Here is a 16667-nt window from a genome sequence, read left to right as displayed (position 1 = left end):
GGCCTGAAGATACTTCAAAAATGTGGCATCACAAGAAAGGAAGAACTCACACGCTTCGCTGCTTCTCACTTGGCATTGGTTGATCCTCCTCTATCACCTCCACTACGCTCTCTTGCGTCTCAGGTAATGCACTAGCAGGAAGTTCGTCCGGAAATTGCAGTCTAGATCCAGTTTTGAGCTCGGATTCAGGGTGCGGCTGAGGGGGAAGATCAGAAATGAGGGGGCAAGGTGAGTTCTCAGTGACGGTCGATGCATCAATGTCCATGTTGTCGTCAGCTTCCAAGTCGATAACTTCGAGCGTTTTCATTTGTTCCTGGCCAGTGACGGGCTTCTTGAGTGGGCGGGGTCTGGGACGCGCTGGAGGGGTTGCTTCGGGTTGATCTGACTGTTGTGCAGCCAAACTAGCACGAGTAACCTTCTTTGGCGTGGCCACAGGCTTTGGAGGGGGGGTTTGTGGGGGAAGCGAATTCTTTGGGTTGTAGATGATGCAAAGATACCAGTGGAAACTGCAGCAAGTAAGCACTCTGAGACGTCTCCGGAAGAGTTGACGAGGACATACTTCTCGTTGATGGGAATTACAATGTAGTTCTTGTCGAAGAAGTTGAACTTCGAAGTCCATTTACGAACGCTTTGGTAGCCGTCTGAGGGCCTGCATGACGGCATACGGAGTGAAAGCAGCAAACTCATATACAGCATTGGGTAGATGAAAACCTTACAGTTTCGAACTTAATTTCCCATAGAAAAATGAGTTAAATAAGTGGACTTGCTCTGCGAGTGTCGGATTCGTTTCCTGCATCCTGTGGAACGCACGCCTTGCATGAAAGTTTAAGAATATAATATGTGAGAAAACTAGGGATCCCTACTTCATTCCAAATTCAATCAGCGTATCGTTGAAATACTCGTCCGGTTCAAGACGGCGATAATCGCCCGCCGTAATTTCTATGGCACCCTTGCCAGTTGGTGGATAAACGAGTATTCTGTTTGAGCGGTGAGTAAACTATTGACCCTATGATCTCGAAAACGCTCACAATTCATTAGGATTTTCCAGAGGAGGCAACACTTTGCGCGGAGGCTCTTGCCGCTGGGATAAACGCGCTGAGCTTCTCCTGTGTTAGGAATGTGAGAAGGGTTGTCATGATCCAATAAATGTAAACTCACGTTCGAGGCTTTTCCTTGTCGTCCGGTGAAACCACCTCTTCGTCTTGAGGCGACAATAGTCCCGCCACGGACGTTGGCAGTTCCTCTGCCGGAGAAGCCACTCTGGCAGACTTTCTGGGGGTCTTGTGTTCGCGCTGACCACCCCTGTACTTCGCATCTAGATTCTCCCGATTGGACTTGAGGCTCCTCGCCTCATGTTCCCTAGCAGATGTGAGAAGATCAGTAAGGGCACTCAGAGTAAACCAATGAAAGTTTACCCCAATCTTGTAGCCTTTATTCTATTCTTTACGAACCGATTTACCATGTTGTGTACCATGTCGCGACAGATTTGTTGAGGCATGGTCGAATTACCATGGACTTCAATTGCGAATGAAGACAGGTGTTCGTCTGATCGAGACAGATAAGGCATGTGCTTTTGGCCTGAGGATAGCGAGTTCATCAGTAAACAGAAGGAAGACCTACGTTAACTGACATACGAGGCCGAAATGTATCGCTGTCACTCTTAAACAAATCCGAGGTCGAGGTGGGTTTGTTGTCCGTGTCAATCTCAATATCAAAGTGCAAGTAAGGAGGAATCTGTGAGCTCCCGGAGAAATACTTTGGAGGTAGGTTAGTGAGCTCTGACATAGAATACATTCATCAATAAGCGACGAACTTCAAAATGACGAACACATTTCATTGGGACTACTATCAGGGGCTTCTGGCCTGGCGCAGGAGAGTGGGCTTGACGCAATGAAAAGGCCGGATGATTCTGCGGCCAACTCAATACTTTAGGTACATCCGGAGAAGAATTTGCTTCATGTTTTATCAGACCCCAGAAGAGTATTCGGATAGGCAAGAGATCGGGCCTCGAGGAGACAGGGCGGGATGCGGGTGGTGCTGGGGCGGGAGACGATCGAGGATTAAAGCGAAATTTATCCAAAGGCTTCTCGTTGGCTATAGCGGCTGTGCGTATCTCCTTCTGTACAATCAGTTCACACTTTGATGAAGTACATACGCTGGCTGTACTTGCCATTTTTGCCTGCTCAGCCTTTTTGCGGTCGCTCCTAGTTTTCATAACTGACAACATGTCCAAAAATGGGTAGTCTTCATCCCCGGATTTCCGTTTTCTGCTGTGAGTCGGCGGAGCAGAAACAGCACTAGATTCGACTAGCATGACTTCGTCCTCATCTTCAGGCGATGCCTTCTGCTTTCCTTTATCCAGCGCAGAACGAGAGGATCGGCTTTGTTCGAAGGCACCCATGTTGAGTGGGTCTAGCTCATCGCCGTCGACGAGGGCGTCGAATGGTCTTCTAAGAGTTTCGGAAGTAGCACCAGAGGGCCTTGTTCCGGCCGAAAGATGGAGTGATGAACCAGAAGGACGTCGACGTCGTAACGAAATTTGGCTTGAGGACGTGGATGGTGGAGCATTTCGCGTAAATACATCCGAGTGCCTGGTAAAATTCCCCGATCCATGATAGGCTTTGCTGTAGGGGTTGGGATTCTAGGAAGATATATTTGTGGGAGCGGTGTGGCTCAACAGTCAGGGGCTTGAAACGCCAGATGATTAGATGTGCAACTCACTGACGCGGGTTGAGGTGACTGCATAAATTTGGGTTAAAGGGATGGACTGGCCAGCAGCCTCAAGGTCACTTACCGGTTGTGGTATTGTGGTTGGCTCTGCCTTCCAAAATTTAGAGGGGGCGCTGTGAGATGGGCATTAATTCACATATGTTTGACTTAATCCGCGACAAACGGACGGACCCGCCATGCAAGCTTGCTATCTGTGAGCGATCCAATTTCGAAGGAGCACCTGGCGCTATGTATCCACTCATCGAGTCCTCTGATCAATCGTCACCTTGAAACGAGCCGTCCTCTTGAAGATGGTTCGCACTCCCGCAATCAGAGCTAGGGTAATTTCGTATTATGTAGAAATGTTACTTTCGGGTTTGCGAAGGTGTACGGAAGCAAATTCAGGAATCAACCAGTGTGCGACCATAGGACGGCTTTCACCTGCACGTCGCAACAGACCACGGTGCGCCCAAGCCGTGAGAAATCACACCTTTTATGTCCAACCACTGCCCAAAAATTTGAAAGTTACAGCAGATCATCCATTGCATCACGTGACACGCATTTGCACCATTGACAGCTCAAGTACTGTTACAATATTGGATGTTACTGACTGCCATTTCAGCCCATATTGTGTAACAACAATCAAAATAAACGTATTTCAATGTATAGGAAGTGGAATGGGTATTGTACACCGTTACCAAGCATAGAATTGAGCGTGGGAGGATTCAATGGAGCCATGCCAACACAGCTTACCCATGTCAGATTAGTACTGTGGTGTCAACTATGTGCGCTATAATGCCTGCTGAATGGGCAGGGCATCGGGGCCTTCAGTGGTGGATACTCAGCATCGCGGGTGTTGAAGGGAAAAAGTGTGCAGGAACCCAAACTATCATGTATAACTACAGCACACACAGTAATTATCCCTGCCACAGCTGATAGACCCAAGACGGTATACTTTTCCATCCCATACCTGGTGGTGGGTTCAGTGAATGCACCTTAACCTATTGGGGGATGTTCTTACAAATTTTTTCTTCCTTCGAAATGTCACCCTCTATTTGTGCAGGCGTATCAATCCGAACTGCACAGGTATCATAGGGTCAGGGGTTGTAATTCACCTGCCCTGGAGCTAGAGGAGAAAGGCGAGGGGACTCACTAAATGTACCCTGTACTTGCTGATGGTCATCTTGTGTTACTCAGGAGAAGATTGCAGTGGCCGCTTGTTTATCTTTGACAGAGCCCAGCTCGTCTTTGATCGTAGATAGCTTGCTAGAAGCGGAGCCCCAAGCTGATGGCTCAAGGTTTGCTATTCGCTATATTCAGTGGCATGTATCTCGTACTCACCTTGGAGATGGCCTTCCTTAAGTATTAGCACCACCAAGAGAGGTATCAGCCCAGCCTATCCTAGCAAGGCTTCCCGCTCGGGCCTTCGAGTACCTGATTTATTTAACCACGAAAGCTTCGCCACCAAGTTTCGCAAGATCGTCGAAGGGGCACTTCCAGCGACAACTATGACGTTGAAGCCGAGATTCTCCGATACAAAGGGACTTGCAGAGTCTTCGGTCTTCGTTGCTGACACTTTGCTGTTGGTCCACTCTGCCCTCACCTCTTCGCCTCCCAGACGCGTTCTCGTAGAAGGAGCTAATGCACTCATGCTTGATCTTGATGTTGGGACTTATCCCCATGTAACGTCATCATCGGCCAGCATTGGAAGCGTTTGTACAGGTCTCGGCATCCCTCCTAAGCAGCTCAGTAAAGTGATTGGCATCGTTAGGGCCTACACGATCCGCGTTGGTGAAGGGCCATTCCCAACCGAACAACAAACGCAAGTATGAATAGTTGTCAGCGTTGGTGTGCTGATCGGCGATTGGGGAGCATCTTCAACAAGTAGGAGTTGAGTGGGGGATCGTTACTGGACGAAAGAGATGTTGTGGCTGGTTAGATCTTGTGTGCTGAAACACTTATCATTATGTAACGGCTATGATGCATTCAATCTACTTAAGTTTGACGTTCTTGATGACTTAGACGAAATCAAGATCGGGGTTGAGTACGTTGTAGATGGTATAATACCCAGGTATTCTCCCCAGGTACAACTGCGTGGCCATTTACTCCGAGGTATCCCAATAGAGTGGATCGGAGCAGGGCTGAACGTGGAGCAATGATTAGAAAAGAAACACTTCCAGACGACACCAAATCGTCACCCACCAAATATCTGAACAAAGAAAAGAATATACGTTGCGTCGGAAAACGGTCAATAGCATGGGGCAGTGGTAGACTCTCAAGATAGAACGATCGGTACAAATAGCTGTAAAAATGTTCCGGAGGGCGATTCTAACACATTGGTGATAGACTTATTCCGTCATTGTATTTAAAAGCGAAATACAATAAGCCCTCCCGATTCTCAACCCCATATTTAAGGCAGAGAGCATTTGATAATTGTCTTCGAGAATGCTAACCCTAAATCATTTCATGAAATACCCGCTTCAGCAGCTAATGAAGCGAAGATAGATCCCTGACAAATACGCTTCGTCAGTATGTACGCATCGTGAGCTTCGAGATTGTTTACCGGGATAGATAGCAATTTTTGGGGTGTATCCAATTCGGCGACCTAGACGAACAATCAATGACACGTAACGGAGAAGTCATAGGAGGCCTACTTTTCCAGCATCCAAGACTAGGATTCTATCCGACTCTATGATGGTATGCAAGCGGTGGGCTACAGTCAATCTCGTAACACCCTCAAAATAAGAACTCCGCAGGACATCTTGAATGGCCTGATCGCTCTCAAGGTCGACAGCACTTGTCGCCTTAGAGTGAGGTTGAGAGACCCTTAGGTGAAACGAAAGGTAGCCAGTTTGAGAGAACTTACTTCATCTAGTATCAAGATCTTCGACTACATCAAGTGCTATTGAGACCAAAACCAGAAGATAATAGATAATAGATGTTACCTTCCGAATTAAAGCTCGAGCGAAGCATATGAGCTGGCGCTGCCCAGCACTCAGAGAACTTCCACCTTCTCGCACTTCAGCATCCAAGCCACCAAGAGAGCTCACTGTTTGTTTGAGATGAACCTGGCCGATAACACTGTAAAAAAACCGATCAGGTCGCATTATGAAGATAAAAGGTACCTGCTCTAGAGCTCGCCAAATGGCATCATCATTGCTGGTTTCTGACAGCAGTTCAAAGTGAGATTCTCACATAAAGGAACACAACCAGTACATATCTACAAACCTGTTACGTCCACGTTCTGTCGTATTGACCCGGTAAAGAGCTATGCGGAGTATGAGTAAGCCAACGCTGATTGGTTCGACTTTGTACCTGAGGCTCTTGAGGGATGATGCTTATAGTAGAGCGGACTAAGAGAGGTAGATGAAGAGACGATTGATCATCCGAAACACATTGACATACGATTGTGAAGGCCAATCGCGGTTATGTCGATGCCATCTACATAGATCGTCCCTGAGGCGGGTTCGTTGATTCGAAGTAGACCTAAGATAAGACTGCTCTTCCCCGCCCCCGTTCTTCCACAAATTCCGAGCCGTTCTCCAGGTCTCTGCAATAGTAATTGAGGTTGGTCCGAGAGACACGCCATTTGTTCACGTACTACAACAAGATTCACATCACGTAGCACCAAATCATGCTCGGTACGATAGCGCATGGAGTAGTTTCTACAAAACATCGTGCTTTCGGGTCAAGAAATGAACTTATCAAACATGAAAAGACCCACTCCAAGCGGATTTCCCCAGTTTGTGGCCAACCATCAGCTGGCTTCGTTTCAGGTATCTCGGATGGAGCCTCAGGCTCCACGTTGACATACGTAAGTATCCTCTCGACAGAAACAATGTTCTGTTCAACTAAATAGTAAAGGGTTGGCTTTTTGGGCCCTCCAGAAAACATTCAAGTTTGAAAGCACTTACCATCACCTGCACTACGGATGACCCAGTTCAGGCTTCCGGTTGTACTGATTGCATACGACAAGACGAGGCCGACCAAGCCACTGTCTATATTGTCGGATACGACGACAGTAGTGACTGAGAGTACAGCAGCAACAAGAACGACACAAGATCCCAGGAATCTGGAAGTTCCGGCCAGGTTGGTTACCCCACCACAACTGTGCGAAGTGGATAAATGCTTACTCCAAACGAACTGCCAGCCATCTGAGCGAAGACTCGAGATGAGAGAACATCCAATAGACAAACTTGGGGGCGCTTCACCTATTGACGTAAGTTGAAGGAAGGTACGCTTGCAGGTTTGTGTCCGACCGCAACTCGTTGACGCGCCTAAAGATGCCCTGCATTTGGAAAGCCCTGATCGTGGACAAACCTCCAAGACTCTCCTAAAGTTCAGGCTGTCAAAGACCAAGCACGCATCATTAGCACAAGTCCACGTACCTGAAACCATGCAAAAATGGGAGAACGAGAGACAGCATCAAGTCGCTTGAGTTCTCTTGAAGTCGCCAAATAATAAGTCATATATCGGTGATAAACAATCGCCAATGGCTGAGATTGGGGTGGTAAGGAACGCTGACAACCAGTTGCAACCAATGTACGCACGACCACTGCAATCAGCGATAGAGGGAGGCTTGCGCCCATGACAACAATGATACCTTGGTGTGCAAATTCAGCACGACGGAGGGGTTAAAATTATAAACTACACACCCAGCACAGCTGCTAGTGCTGGTCTCATAGTTAGAACGCTGCCCAGTAACTCTGAAGCTAAAAGATACGTACTTCTGGAGAATTGGGAGAACATCCTTGGTAACGTCTCGTCTACAACATTCACATCTTTGGTGAACAAGTTCATCACACTGAAATAAAATCAGACGACAGTCGTAATTGGAAGACACTTCGACCGCACCGTCCCTGAGGTATTCTTTCAAACCATCCTAGCGGTGCACGAAATATGGCGCCAAGCATCTGGGTGGATGTTATCAACGGTTCCAAAATCATAGCAGTTCCATACCGAGTCATGGAGAGCACGAGCCGATCGTACAGCACAATATACCCATAATAAAATCCCCGAAAGAAGGGACGCTGCGCACGCCGCGAGGACCGGGATACTATAGAGGAAGAGGAAATGGCCTGGGCTTGTATTCGTCCCGGTCTCACGGTTTTTCTCGCCCCAGGAGCGGAGAACGAGGTTCGACCCTAAAAACGACAGTCAGCCCCTTCGGCAAGGAGATGCTCATGGGCCTCACAGATTGTAAGTGCTTGCTGGGCCAAGATACTGAAGGCGAACAAAGCCACTCCTACTTTTGAGGCAGCTTCCAGGTATTTACCATAAACAGCCCCCTTAACCTTGCCCTGTTCGCTGCTCTCTTTCACGAACTGCGTTGACTTCAGCGAAAGACTGGATGCATATCTTTCCCGTTGCTCCTCCGAGGAAAGGATAGGCGGCCGTGCTTGGAGTGATGCCTGGAGTTTGTACTGTAGACCAGCGGATCCGTCCGCGGATAAGATGGAATTTGTGCCCCTTAAAGACCCTGCAAGCGTCGAGCCGTTGTCCGAAGTGATGGGAGTGGCGGAGCCCGATGTGGGATTGCTCGAAGAGCCCCCCTTGGAGGAGAATTCCGTACTGACCCAAAAATCAATTTGAATTACGTAGATTGACCAGAATAGAGCCCTTACATGAGCTTGCAGAGTTCCGATCCCGGTTTCTGCATGATTACTTCGTATGAGCCTCGTTCTAGGATAATACCGCGTCGGATCAGAATCAGGTTATCATACTCCCTCACGGACGCAACACTGTTAGTCACGACGATCCTAGCCTTTTGAGATAATAATCCCCGAGGACCGATCACTTTGTCTACAAAACCTATTTCAGAATACTGACAATCCTGTCCCAGACAACGACAACCACGCACCGAATAGGTGCCGAGACACATGAGCATCGACTTGGGGTAAAGCAAAGGATTATTATCGGTTGCGCCATAATCGAGATGATGACCAACCAGCAGCAAGTACATCGTCAAGCAAATATACATCCGCCCTCGCATACCTAACGGTGATAAATCAATAATTAAAAAGAGCCAGAAAACTTGGGACGAACACGCAACGAGCTAGCGAGATCCGAGCACGCTGACCGCCACTGAGCTGTAAAACGACACCAAAAGTCAAGACTAGTTCGGCAGGAGCAATCGGACTTACCGTAATGCCCTTCTCGCCAACTTCCGTCATATCGCCGTCTGGGAGGAGAGCGAGGTCTGGTTTGAGTGCACATGCTAGAAATGGAATCACGGATTCGTCGTAAGACTTCTCAGGAACACAGATGTGCAGCAACTTGACGACTAACCTTCCAACACAATCTCATAGAAGTCTGGATCGAAACGACGGAAGAACGTGATATTGTCACGAACAGTCGCACTCATAATCCAAGGGTTTTGCGGAGCATATGCAACGCTCCCGAAGACATCCACAGTTCCATCCGTCTTCATCATCTCACCGACGATGGCGGAGAGTAGACTTGTCTTTCCACAGCCAACGCGGCCAAAGACACCAACCAGTTCGCCCATGTTAACTACTAGGTTGATATCCTCAAGAGTTGGGTTCACGGCTTCCCTCAACCACTTGAACTCTCCATCCTTGAAGGACACCGCCTTGTCGCCACTCGCGAGGTGCTGGGGAGTTACTGTATCAGAGCTCTCTTCAGGTGGGGCGTGGCTCACACGAGCATCTTCCTGGAGTTCCGGAGCGAGCAAAAATTGACGCATGCGCGACGCCGAAACTGAGGCCGAAATGGCAGCGGTCGTAATCATTGCGAACTGAAGATGCTATCAGTCAAGTAGTATGATGATAAAAGCAGTACGGAAACCCACCATGCCAAGAGGGAATTGTAACAGCATAAACAAACTTATGCAGGGGAAGATAATATCAGCCGTGAGTGGCCTGTCTCCTGCGTAAGCTGCTGAGACGAAGGAAGCTAAAGCCACGAAGAGAGGGACCGTGGACCAGAAGACAGATATAATCGCCTGAACTAAAGCTTTTAGATGGTTCAATGCGTTAAGACGAGATGCCTACGTTAACAATTCCAATCTTCCTAAGCATGAGTATCTCGCGACCATTGCGAATCCCAGCAATCTTGTCGCCGAATACGCGTTCCCATCCATATATTTTTATGCTTCAGGGGCGTAGTGATCCATTACTCATGAATCTCAAGCCAAAGTGACCGAGGGAGACTGACCTTTTGATGTTGTTAAGGACCTCACTCATCATTCTGGTCCTAGCATCCCGGTTCTTCATCTGTTTCTCTTGCAGTGTTTTAAGGAAACGAGCCATCTTCGCGTTGATAGGGACAGCAATTAGCATTACAGCCACGCCGACAAATGACGGCCACCCTAAGAGGTCGTAGAGGGATATGAAGGCAAGCATGACCTTCGGGGAAGGGGGTGAGCTAAACGTGGTGGAAAAGAGTTGTGACACTGACCTGGAACGGTCCGGAAAGTATCATGAGGAGATATGCGCATAAGTCCTGCATTCGAGTAGCATCCACACTCATGAGGTTGACAATGTCACCCCTTGCAGTTTTATCATCATTACTGAGGATGAGCGCCTTCCGATAAATGGTCATCACCAAACCTGCGCGTACACGCGCCCCGGTAACAAAACATAGTTGGAAATACTGAATATTCCATACTTTAAGATCGGTCCTCTCAGCATATATGCTAGTGTCTTACCTGATGAAGAATGGCAGACTGTGCCAGAGCCGAGAAAAAAATCAATCCACAAAGAGCGAATCCTCGGAGGGGTGTCGCGGATTCACTGCCTCGTTGATAGTCGGAAATGAACAAAAGGAGAAACCGAAGATATTGTGGTTGAGCAAATTGCAAGAGATCCGAAAACACCTTCAAGACACCAGCAAGTGCAAACGGACCCCCATAGGCAAGAGCCATCGCCCGCCAGAGAGATGGCCTAATTAATACAGTCCCTAAGATCCATGTAGCAAAGAAAGACGAAGAATGACGCACTTCTCCTTCGTTCCTTTCTGTTTCTCCCAAACCCTCGATAACTTATCTTCCAAACGTCCCGATGAGTTATCCGGCTCAAGGTCATACAAATCTTCATGAACAATGAAGCGCTTGTAGCCAAGTTTCATTAATGGGTCCATCCAAAGAAATGCGAGGCTGCTTTGAACGTAAACATTGCGATACCAATCAACGGGAGCTGAAACCCACCGGCTGTAAAAGTTTGCGGTTAAGTAGGGACTTTCCTTCACGCCATTCTTAGCCTTGGTGAGCTCAACGGCATCGTCCATTTCTGGGCCAACACATTCCAGTATCCAAGCAGCGAAGACGAAGATGGTTTGTGTCAGGGCCAGGTTCCGGTACACAAGTCCTAGCTTGCTCGCTGAATGGCGCAACGCATGGACTTCAAAGAGCGTCCGAAGATATATGAAGGACGCAACGAAGTAGATTGGGTAGCATACGAGAAGGGTTGTAGAGGATCGACGAGTGAAGCGATGATTGAGGTAGGTGAGCGAGACGACGACCGTGAACGCGATGACTTCGAGAATAGAGGTATACAGCGCGGGATCAACTAAAGGAGAAGGTGACGCGACAACAGCAACTATCATGGTTCTTGCGAACGCAGCGAGCCCAGCAAGAAGGATGAGACTCTAGATGCACAAGCGTGGAAGGACCTGAGAAGGGTGTTCGGTAATGAAATTTTATACGCACCAGTTTGCCGTATAAAAGACGTCCACTTTTTTCGCCTCGGCAGTTTTCATTTAGCTCACCAGTCTTGGCCTTTCCAACTAGTTGCCAGACCCTAGGAACGCCTGCGACAATGAAGAGCATGGCGCAAAATGGTATCATTATGCCAATTTCAAAGCATGGGGTGAGGTCGAAGTCGCGAGTAGGCGATACTGGACCCCATCCTAAACGCTCGCGTCAGCTCCTCATACAAAACTGTAAAAATTAGCTGAGCGACCTTCGGGTGAGTTGCAGTACTTTGCGGTTAACGGACGCAAAGTAAACCATGAAGGGGCCAAAGCAGATGAAAGACGAAAATCCACCAGATTAGCAGCAAACACCACGTTTGTGCTGAACGCTTCCGGCCACTCCATGAATAGTGCAGAAAGAGCCAAGGCCGGCGCTTAGTCACTGATGTCACGCCCTCAGTCGGTCAATTCCGTTCCACGTTTCGACACATTCCCCTGGCCCATCGCTGTGATCTGGCATCGATAGCCTCTAGCCCTTCCCGGGAAAGGTCAGTTCGGCCATTCGTTGCGCGCTTGGCACCAAAGAGCACCTGGAAAATCCCCCCAGCTCAGAAACCGTTCGCGCTGCCAGTCGGCAGATTGTCTCGCTTTTCACTTTGGTGGCAAGCGTCTAGAAAGCGGCGCCTTCAGTGCTGCAAGCGAACAGCCACCACTGGCAATTGATTATCTTGTCAGCTTCGATAGCATCCAACGTAAGGACACGATGGCGCAAGAGGCGTGGGAAAACTCATTCCTTCCTGGATCATTACTTAATGTCCCCTTGCTTTGGTCAACGCAACCACGGCCCCGTTACCAACATTCGACGAACTAGCTTCGTTCGTCGTATATCCCTAGCCAAGTGGTCGGAGAATTTTACTTGATCCTTTCCCTAATGATCATTGATTTCACATGTCGTGGATGCTTGTGACGGTCACCCCAATAATTCAGGAGCATCTTGCTACTTGCTTTACATTCTTCGTCTCGGGAAACGAGACCGCTACAGTCAATGGCTTGTCTACATATGTAGGTGTGCAGGCACTCAATTGCATCTTAAAATTCCAAAGAAGGCGGGTAGCTTTGTAAAATCCATTTTCCAGCTGAATCCAAGCAAGCGATGTGGCATCTTCGTCAGTGTACTCTCAGGAGCAATTTACCCCTCGCCACCTCTTTGTGAACGTCTCTGCTAGGTCCGCGTTGATTTACGATCAGAATATGCTGAGCTGTTCTCGGAAGGCAGATCAATTCGCTTTCTGACCATTGTGTCGCTCTGACTCTGGTCTGCCCACTCTAGCCCCAATATTGCTGTTGAGGTCTTGACATACCACACTATCTCAATATACTCAAGGTTATTTTTACTTAATGTGATTGTCAAATGATACATTTCTTCCGCGTTTATACGAGTGTGGATCCTCCTTCCCCTCTCATACTAATATCCCGCGCCTCACTCACGCCTTGGCAGGTTGCAGTACATTTATAGCAAAAACCGATTCATTGAGGAAAGTGCGGCTGCTGTTGGCTCGAGTCAACAAAATACAGATCGACGTTGTATTGAGTTGGGATGGCCGCACGCACTGCCACGTCCGCGGGGTAACAATTGAGTTCAACAACAGCCCTATTTTCCAGGAACAAAAATTAGGTCGCCAGTCTGAGGTTTGGCATCAAGACTTGAAACGTAGCTAGGATCAGGCCGATGATGTTTAGCAATGGTTCACAGCAATGGGTTCGCCAGTAGACAGAGAGCCCTTATTACACGTTGTGTGAGTGGAGGGATTTGATTTCGGAACGGATCTCACACGCGAATTTACAGATTACCAAGGACGAACTTTGTTGAAATTGTAAATAGCTTCATGCAGTAGCTGAACCAATTAGAATGCAAACAAGCGTGGTACAGAGTTTGGACCACACAGAACATACAAGAGCGCAGAGATACAGACGGCGAGAGAAAAAGGAGAAATTGACAGCAGAACGATCAAGTGAAATATGCGAAACATTCACCGGTCATCGAAAAATAAAGACTAGAATACCAGTGATGCGAATCGGATCTCTGAGCTCAGTTCAAGTGGGTGTGGGTAAAAGGATCACGTAAGATACACTGCGCTGTATAAAAGGCCTGAGAGGAGAGGAGGAACGGATCCGAGACGACGTACACAAGTAGTGACGCTCAACACCGAGCCCATCGAATCGCCGGACGACCGACCACGATTATTTATCGACATCATCCTAATCGCCTCAACTTTGGGGGGATGGCGTGCGGGCGCGGATTCTTCCCCCGACCGGCCAAAATAGGCAACCCGTTTCGTCTAGTGTTTGGCTTCTTCCCTCCCACCCACCAAAATTAGTACATACTGTATTCTGTTCACGCAATTTCGCAGTTTTTTTCCTATTCCTATCCTGCTTCTCCTTCCTAGGACTGCACTTTTGCTGTGATGATTGTTCGGTCTTGATACCCCGCAGCATGTTGCAGTTACGACCATCTCTAAACGGCAATGCGATTTCTTAGACATTTTCTTTGTTCCTCTGTCTTCCTTCCCTCCTTGAGATCCTCATTACGACTTTCTCTTCCATACCATGTTAATGTTAATATTCATCTGTTCTGTCATTGACTACCGCCCCTGATCACACTCCACGGGCAGCGTGCATCCTCCTCTTGTTATGTGTTCAACCACTCCTCGCCAGTCCCTCCAAACCTGATGACCCATCCACCCCTATATCCACAACTTTCCTCGCCCATTTTCTTTTCGGTCGAGTTATTGTAGTACGGCGTCGGCTTGGGAAGACAGTGTCAGTGCGGAAAGGGTCCCCAGCAGCACCATTAAAAGATCTCAGTCGCAAAGTTTCCATGCTCAGAACATCAGTGACTTGAAAGGTGCGGGGGACACATTGAATTGTGCAGGACCAAAGCACACACCAACTGAAATCTGTTTGGAAATCTTCCGTTTGGACCCCGATCTCGGGCCTTCTGGCGAGTCAGTCTTTGACATGTATCTGGACTTTTTATTATTCACACAAGTAATCGAGCTATTTGGTGAAATGCGTACTTCACTTTAGCCAAAAAGCCAAAGCGGTAGCGGTTTCCCTGGCGTGAATGCTAAGATGTAGGTTATCTCAAATCATTCTGTGAGTCAGGATTGGTTTGTGTTCGGCGGCAAGATAATTGATGGTGCCCAAGATGGCCTCAGCGAAACGACTGTCAGCACCCAGAAAGATAATAGACCTCGTTAGCGGCACGACCAGTAAGGTACGAGAGCGGTCGAACGACCCAGGAGCTAAAGGCGTTATCGCAATTTAACCCACAAACGGGGTTCTAAAGTGAGGGTGTCGCGAACTCGATTAATACCGCATATCTGGTCGGGGGAAGCAGTATCAATGAAAGCGGCACCCCAGCATTCTAAGAATTCCCTCAGACGAGGGAAACTGAAATGATCTTGCTCTAAACATTGGAGCCGTTACGCGACTCATACGATATGATCCGGACCCATCACTCAATGCCCTATTAATTGAGCGTAAAAACAGAGAAGACTGTTTAGCCGACGTTTGAGAATCGGGGACGAAGCTATGACGCGAGTCGGGTGCGGGTTTAGCGACTGGGCATGGGACGGAGAAGACGGAAAAGTAAGCGAACGAAAAATGAAGCGAGGACAATGCAGGCTAGGTAGCCAAAGTGTTTGTTCCAAGTTCGACAGAAGTTACAAAGATTCAGAAAGGCAGGTGCTCGTCCCACCAAATAGAATTCTTGAATCTTGTGCGAATGTTGTTGCTTGAAGCTGCCGAAGCGCTGCCGGGGCTAAGCATGATCCCAGCCTCTACTGGGGCTTAAAAACTTCCCTACATGTTTTGAGAGCCGAATTAGTGTTTCTTGGGAGATCCGACTCGCTAGAAGGCCCAAATGGGGCAAAAAAAAAAACCAAATTCGAGGGCCGAAGGTGGAAGGTTTCCGAAGTGATCTCCATCGGCGCATGCCGGCGTCCCGGTCCTCGTCCCGTGCAAAGCTCGTCAACTGGGCGAAACATTCGCTCTCGTCTTCAATCTCCTCATTCCATGATATAGTTGGCCAGAGAGCTCAGCGAAAACTCCCAGTATGGAACAGAGTCAGCTAAATATGGACCAAAACGAAACTGATATGCTCTCAATGCTCCGTACCGCGCAAGCATCCCAGCTTCGGCGAAGAGGCGCGTTGCGGGGAGGCGCAGAACGTCGGGTTGGAACAAGGCATTCCGCAAGGGATGCCGAAGTACCCACGCCTGACGAAGTTATGCAATTATCTCAATTCCAGCTCAACCCGCCGGCGCGGCAATATCGCATTTATTGCGGATATGCTGATGCTGCCTCACCGTCCACCTCAAAATCTGCCGATCCAGTGCCGCAAAGACCTTTCCCTTTGCCCATTGCCTCTCAAAGACTCAAAAGGAAATATGCTGAGTCGTTTTTACCTGTGCCCTCTGGCCCATCCCCATCCAATGGGTGTGGCCAATTGCTAGACACCAAGGCCTGCTACAGCATCACCATGGGTTGTTGGATCACCGAAGAGCCCTTATCATCAGCCCCTCTTGATGACCAATACACGGATATCTTATCAACGACGGAAAACACTTGGCGTCGTCCGATTTCGCTATCGTGCGGGTGCCATAGACAGGGTTTTGGCTGTATTGTGTGGTATGACAACTATTCCCCAAAGTTCAACCCGTAATCATTTTCTCGTTTGCGTAGCGGCAATGTTGTTGGGACGTTTCTTCGAATATGTCCGAGTCATCGACAGCGGACTCTCCCTTCGGCAAGGGACTGGCGAGAAGCTAGAATTGTGTACTGCTTCCTCCCGTCCCGTGTGACTTCGTCACCAGATTGCCATGCTATCACAGGGACTTGTGGCCCAATTCAGACACCAGATGCTAGTACTGAACCAGCGAGTCAAGATGAGAGCACATCTTACGAGGGTCGCTTGGTTATTCGAAGGCGCATCCTTCCACCAAGCATGCCATCTTATGAAAACTTAATCGACCCAATGCAAGAACATGAGAGTTTCGATATGCAGGGAACTTTCGATCGGGATATTAGGCCTAGAGCGACTAGGAATTATGGTGCAGACAGCGGTCCCCCTTCACCTTGGGATCCCCTGTCCTTTCCCACAGAATACTCTCCGCAATTCTCGAGCATTTTCCCTCCTCTTCCCCAGCGCCTCTCTAGTCGTCCTATATCTCCCGCGCATGACTACCGGTACCCCCTTGCTAGGTCGTCGGAATCATCTGAGGAATCTCGGCGTCGCATCATAG

The 16667-nt window shown here is 48.6% G+C and overlaps 5 protein-coding genes across 5 annotated transcripts; 2 read left to right on the top strand and 3 right to left on the bottom strand.

Moving 5' to 3' along the window:
* Window positions 1–303: 303 nt before the first annotated feature.
* EI90DRAFT_2906174 (uncharacterized protein) lies at window positions 304–976 on the bottom strand (the record flags this gene model as incomplete). Its single annotated transcript, XM_039054234.1, has 3 exons — window positions 304–649; window positions 717–812; window positions 864–976. Coding segments are annotated over 3 exons (555 nt in total), but the record flags the coding sequence as incomplete, so codon positions are not given.
* A 507-nt stretch (window positions 977–1483) lies between these two features.
* On the bottom strand, window positions 1484–3395 carry EI90DRAFT_2079968 (uncharacterized protein). Its single transcript, XM_039052531.1, has 6 exons — window positions 2902–3395; window positions 2795–2843; window positions 2722–2739; window positions 2171–2641; window positions 1814–2119; window positions 1484–1755 (listed from the first exon to the last, which is right to left on the bottom strand). The coding sequence occupies exons 1-6, from the start codon at window positions 2970–2972 to the stop codon at window positions 1597–1599; spliced, it is 1074 nt and encodes a 357-aa protein (XP_038921901.1). The 5' UTR covers window positions 2973–3395; the 3' UTR covers window positions 1484–1596.
* Window positions 3396–4062: 667 nt separating this feature from the next.
* Window positions 4063–5035, top strand: EI90DRAFT_3035929 (Adenylosuccinate synthetase). Its single transcript, XM_039058661.1, has 2 exons — window positions 4063–4850; window positions 4912–5035. The coding sequence occupies exon 1, from the start codon at window positions 4218–4220 to the stop codon at window positions 4539–4541; it is 324 nt and encodes a 107-aa protein (XP_038921900.1). The 5' UTR covers window positions 4063–4217; the 3' UTR covers window positions 4542–4850; window positions 4912–5035.
* Window positions 5026–12122, bottom strand: EI90DRAFT_2966400 (metal resistance protein YCF1). Its single transcript, XM_039055566.1, has 37 exons — window positions 11952–12122; window positions 11631–11896; window positions 11378–11577; window positions 10877–11316; window positions 10670–10825; window positions 10379–10613; window positions 10129–10323; window positions 9886–10076; window positions 9723–9822; window positions 9521–9673; window positions 8998–9466; window positions 8853–8926; window positions 8755–8798; window positions 8657–8703; window positions 8570–8599; window positions 8334–8511; window positions 7904–8280; window positions 7669–7853; window positions 7564–7622; window positions 7437–7513; window positions 7365–7382; window positions 7260–7312; window positions 7098–7205; window positions 6921–7042; window positions 6843–6863; window positions 6624–6781; window positions 6434–6560; window positions 6311–6374; window positions 6115–6259; window positions 6025–6062; window positions 5938–5977; window positions 5835–5875; window positions 5655–5777; window positions 5576–5599; window positions 5364–5513; window positions 5273–5314; window positions 5026–5218 (listed from the first exon to the last, which is right to left on the bottom strand). Exons 2-37 carry the CDS (start codon window positions 11764–11766, stop codon window positions 5174–5176), a joined length of 4665 nt encoding a protein of 1554 aa, XP_038921899.1. The 5' UTR covers window positions 11767–11896; window positions 11952–12122; the 3' UTR covers window positions 5026–5173.
* A 3234-nt stretch (window positions 12123–15356) lies between these two features.
* On the top strand, window positions 15357–16376 carry EI90DRAFT_2080188 (uncharacterized protein). The gene has a single exon (XM_039052532.1). The coding sequence runs from the start codon at window positions 15479–15481 to the stop codon at window positions 16085–16087; it is 609 nt and encodes a 202-aa protein (XP_038921898.1). The 5' UTR covers window positions 15357–15478; the 3' UTR covers window positions 16088–16376.
* Window positions 16377–16667: the final 291 nt, after the last annotated feature.

Source organism: Cantharellus anzutake (assembly GCF_015039405.1).
Source record: "Cantharellus anzutake strain C23 chromosome Unknown EI90scaffold_5, whole genome shotgun sequence".
Lineage (NCBI taxonomy): Eukaryota > Fungi > Basidiomycota > Agaricomycetes > Cantharellales > Hydnaceae > Cantharellus > Cantharellus anzutake.
This window is presented reverse-complemented; position numbering and strand designations above follow the sequence as displayed.

What these genes read in the sequence shown, in the direction of transcription:
- EI90DRAFT_2079968 (XM_039052531.1), bottom strand. Translation starts at nt 2,972, where the DNA reads ATGAGTGGATACATAGCGCCAGGTGCTCCTTCGAAATTGGATCGCTCA. An exon ending in ATAGCAAGCTTGCATGGCGG is followed by an intron (nt 2,844 to 2,901) that starts GTCCGTCCGTTT and finishes CCCATCTCACAG; the next exon opens with CGCCCCCTCTAAATTTTGGA. An exon ending in AGGCTGAGCAGGCAAAAATG is followed by an intron (nt 2,120 to 2,170) that starts GCAAGTACAGCC and finishes CTGATTGTACAG; the next exon opens with AAGGAGATACGCACAGCCGC.
- EI90DRAFT_3035929 (XM_039058661.1), top strand. Translation starts at nt 4,218, where the DNA reads ATGACGTTGAAGCCGAGATTCTCCGATACAAAGGGACTTGCAGAGTCT.
- EI90DRAFT_2966400 (XM_039055566.1), bottom strand. Translation starts at nt 11,766, where the DNA reads ATGGAGTGGCCGGAAGCGTTCAGCACAAACGTGGTGTTTGCTGCTAAT. An exon ending in TACAATTCCCTCTTGGCATG is followed by an intron (nt 9,467 to 9,520) that starts GTGGGTTTCCGT and finishes TAGCATCTTCAG; the next exon opens with TTCGCAATGATTACGACCGC. An exon ending in GTGATGTGAATCTTGTTGTA is followed by an intron (nt 6,260 to 6,310) that starts GTACGTGAACAA and finishes TTACTATTGCAG; the next exon opens with AGACCTGGAGAACGGCTCGG.
- EI90DRAFT_2080188 (XM_039052532.1), top strand. Translation starts at nt 15,479, where the DNA reads ATGGAACAGAGTCAGCTAAATATGGACCAAAACGAAACTGATATGCTC.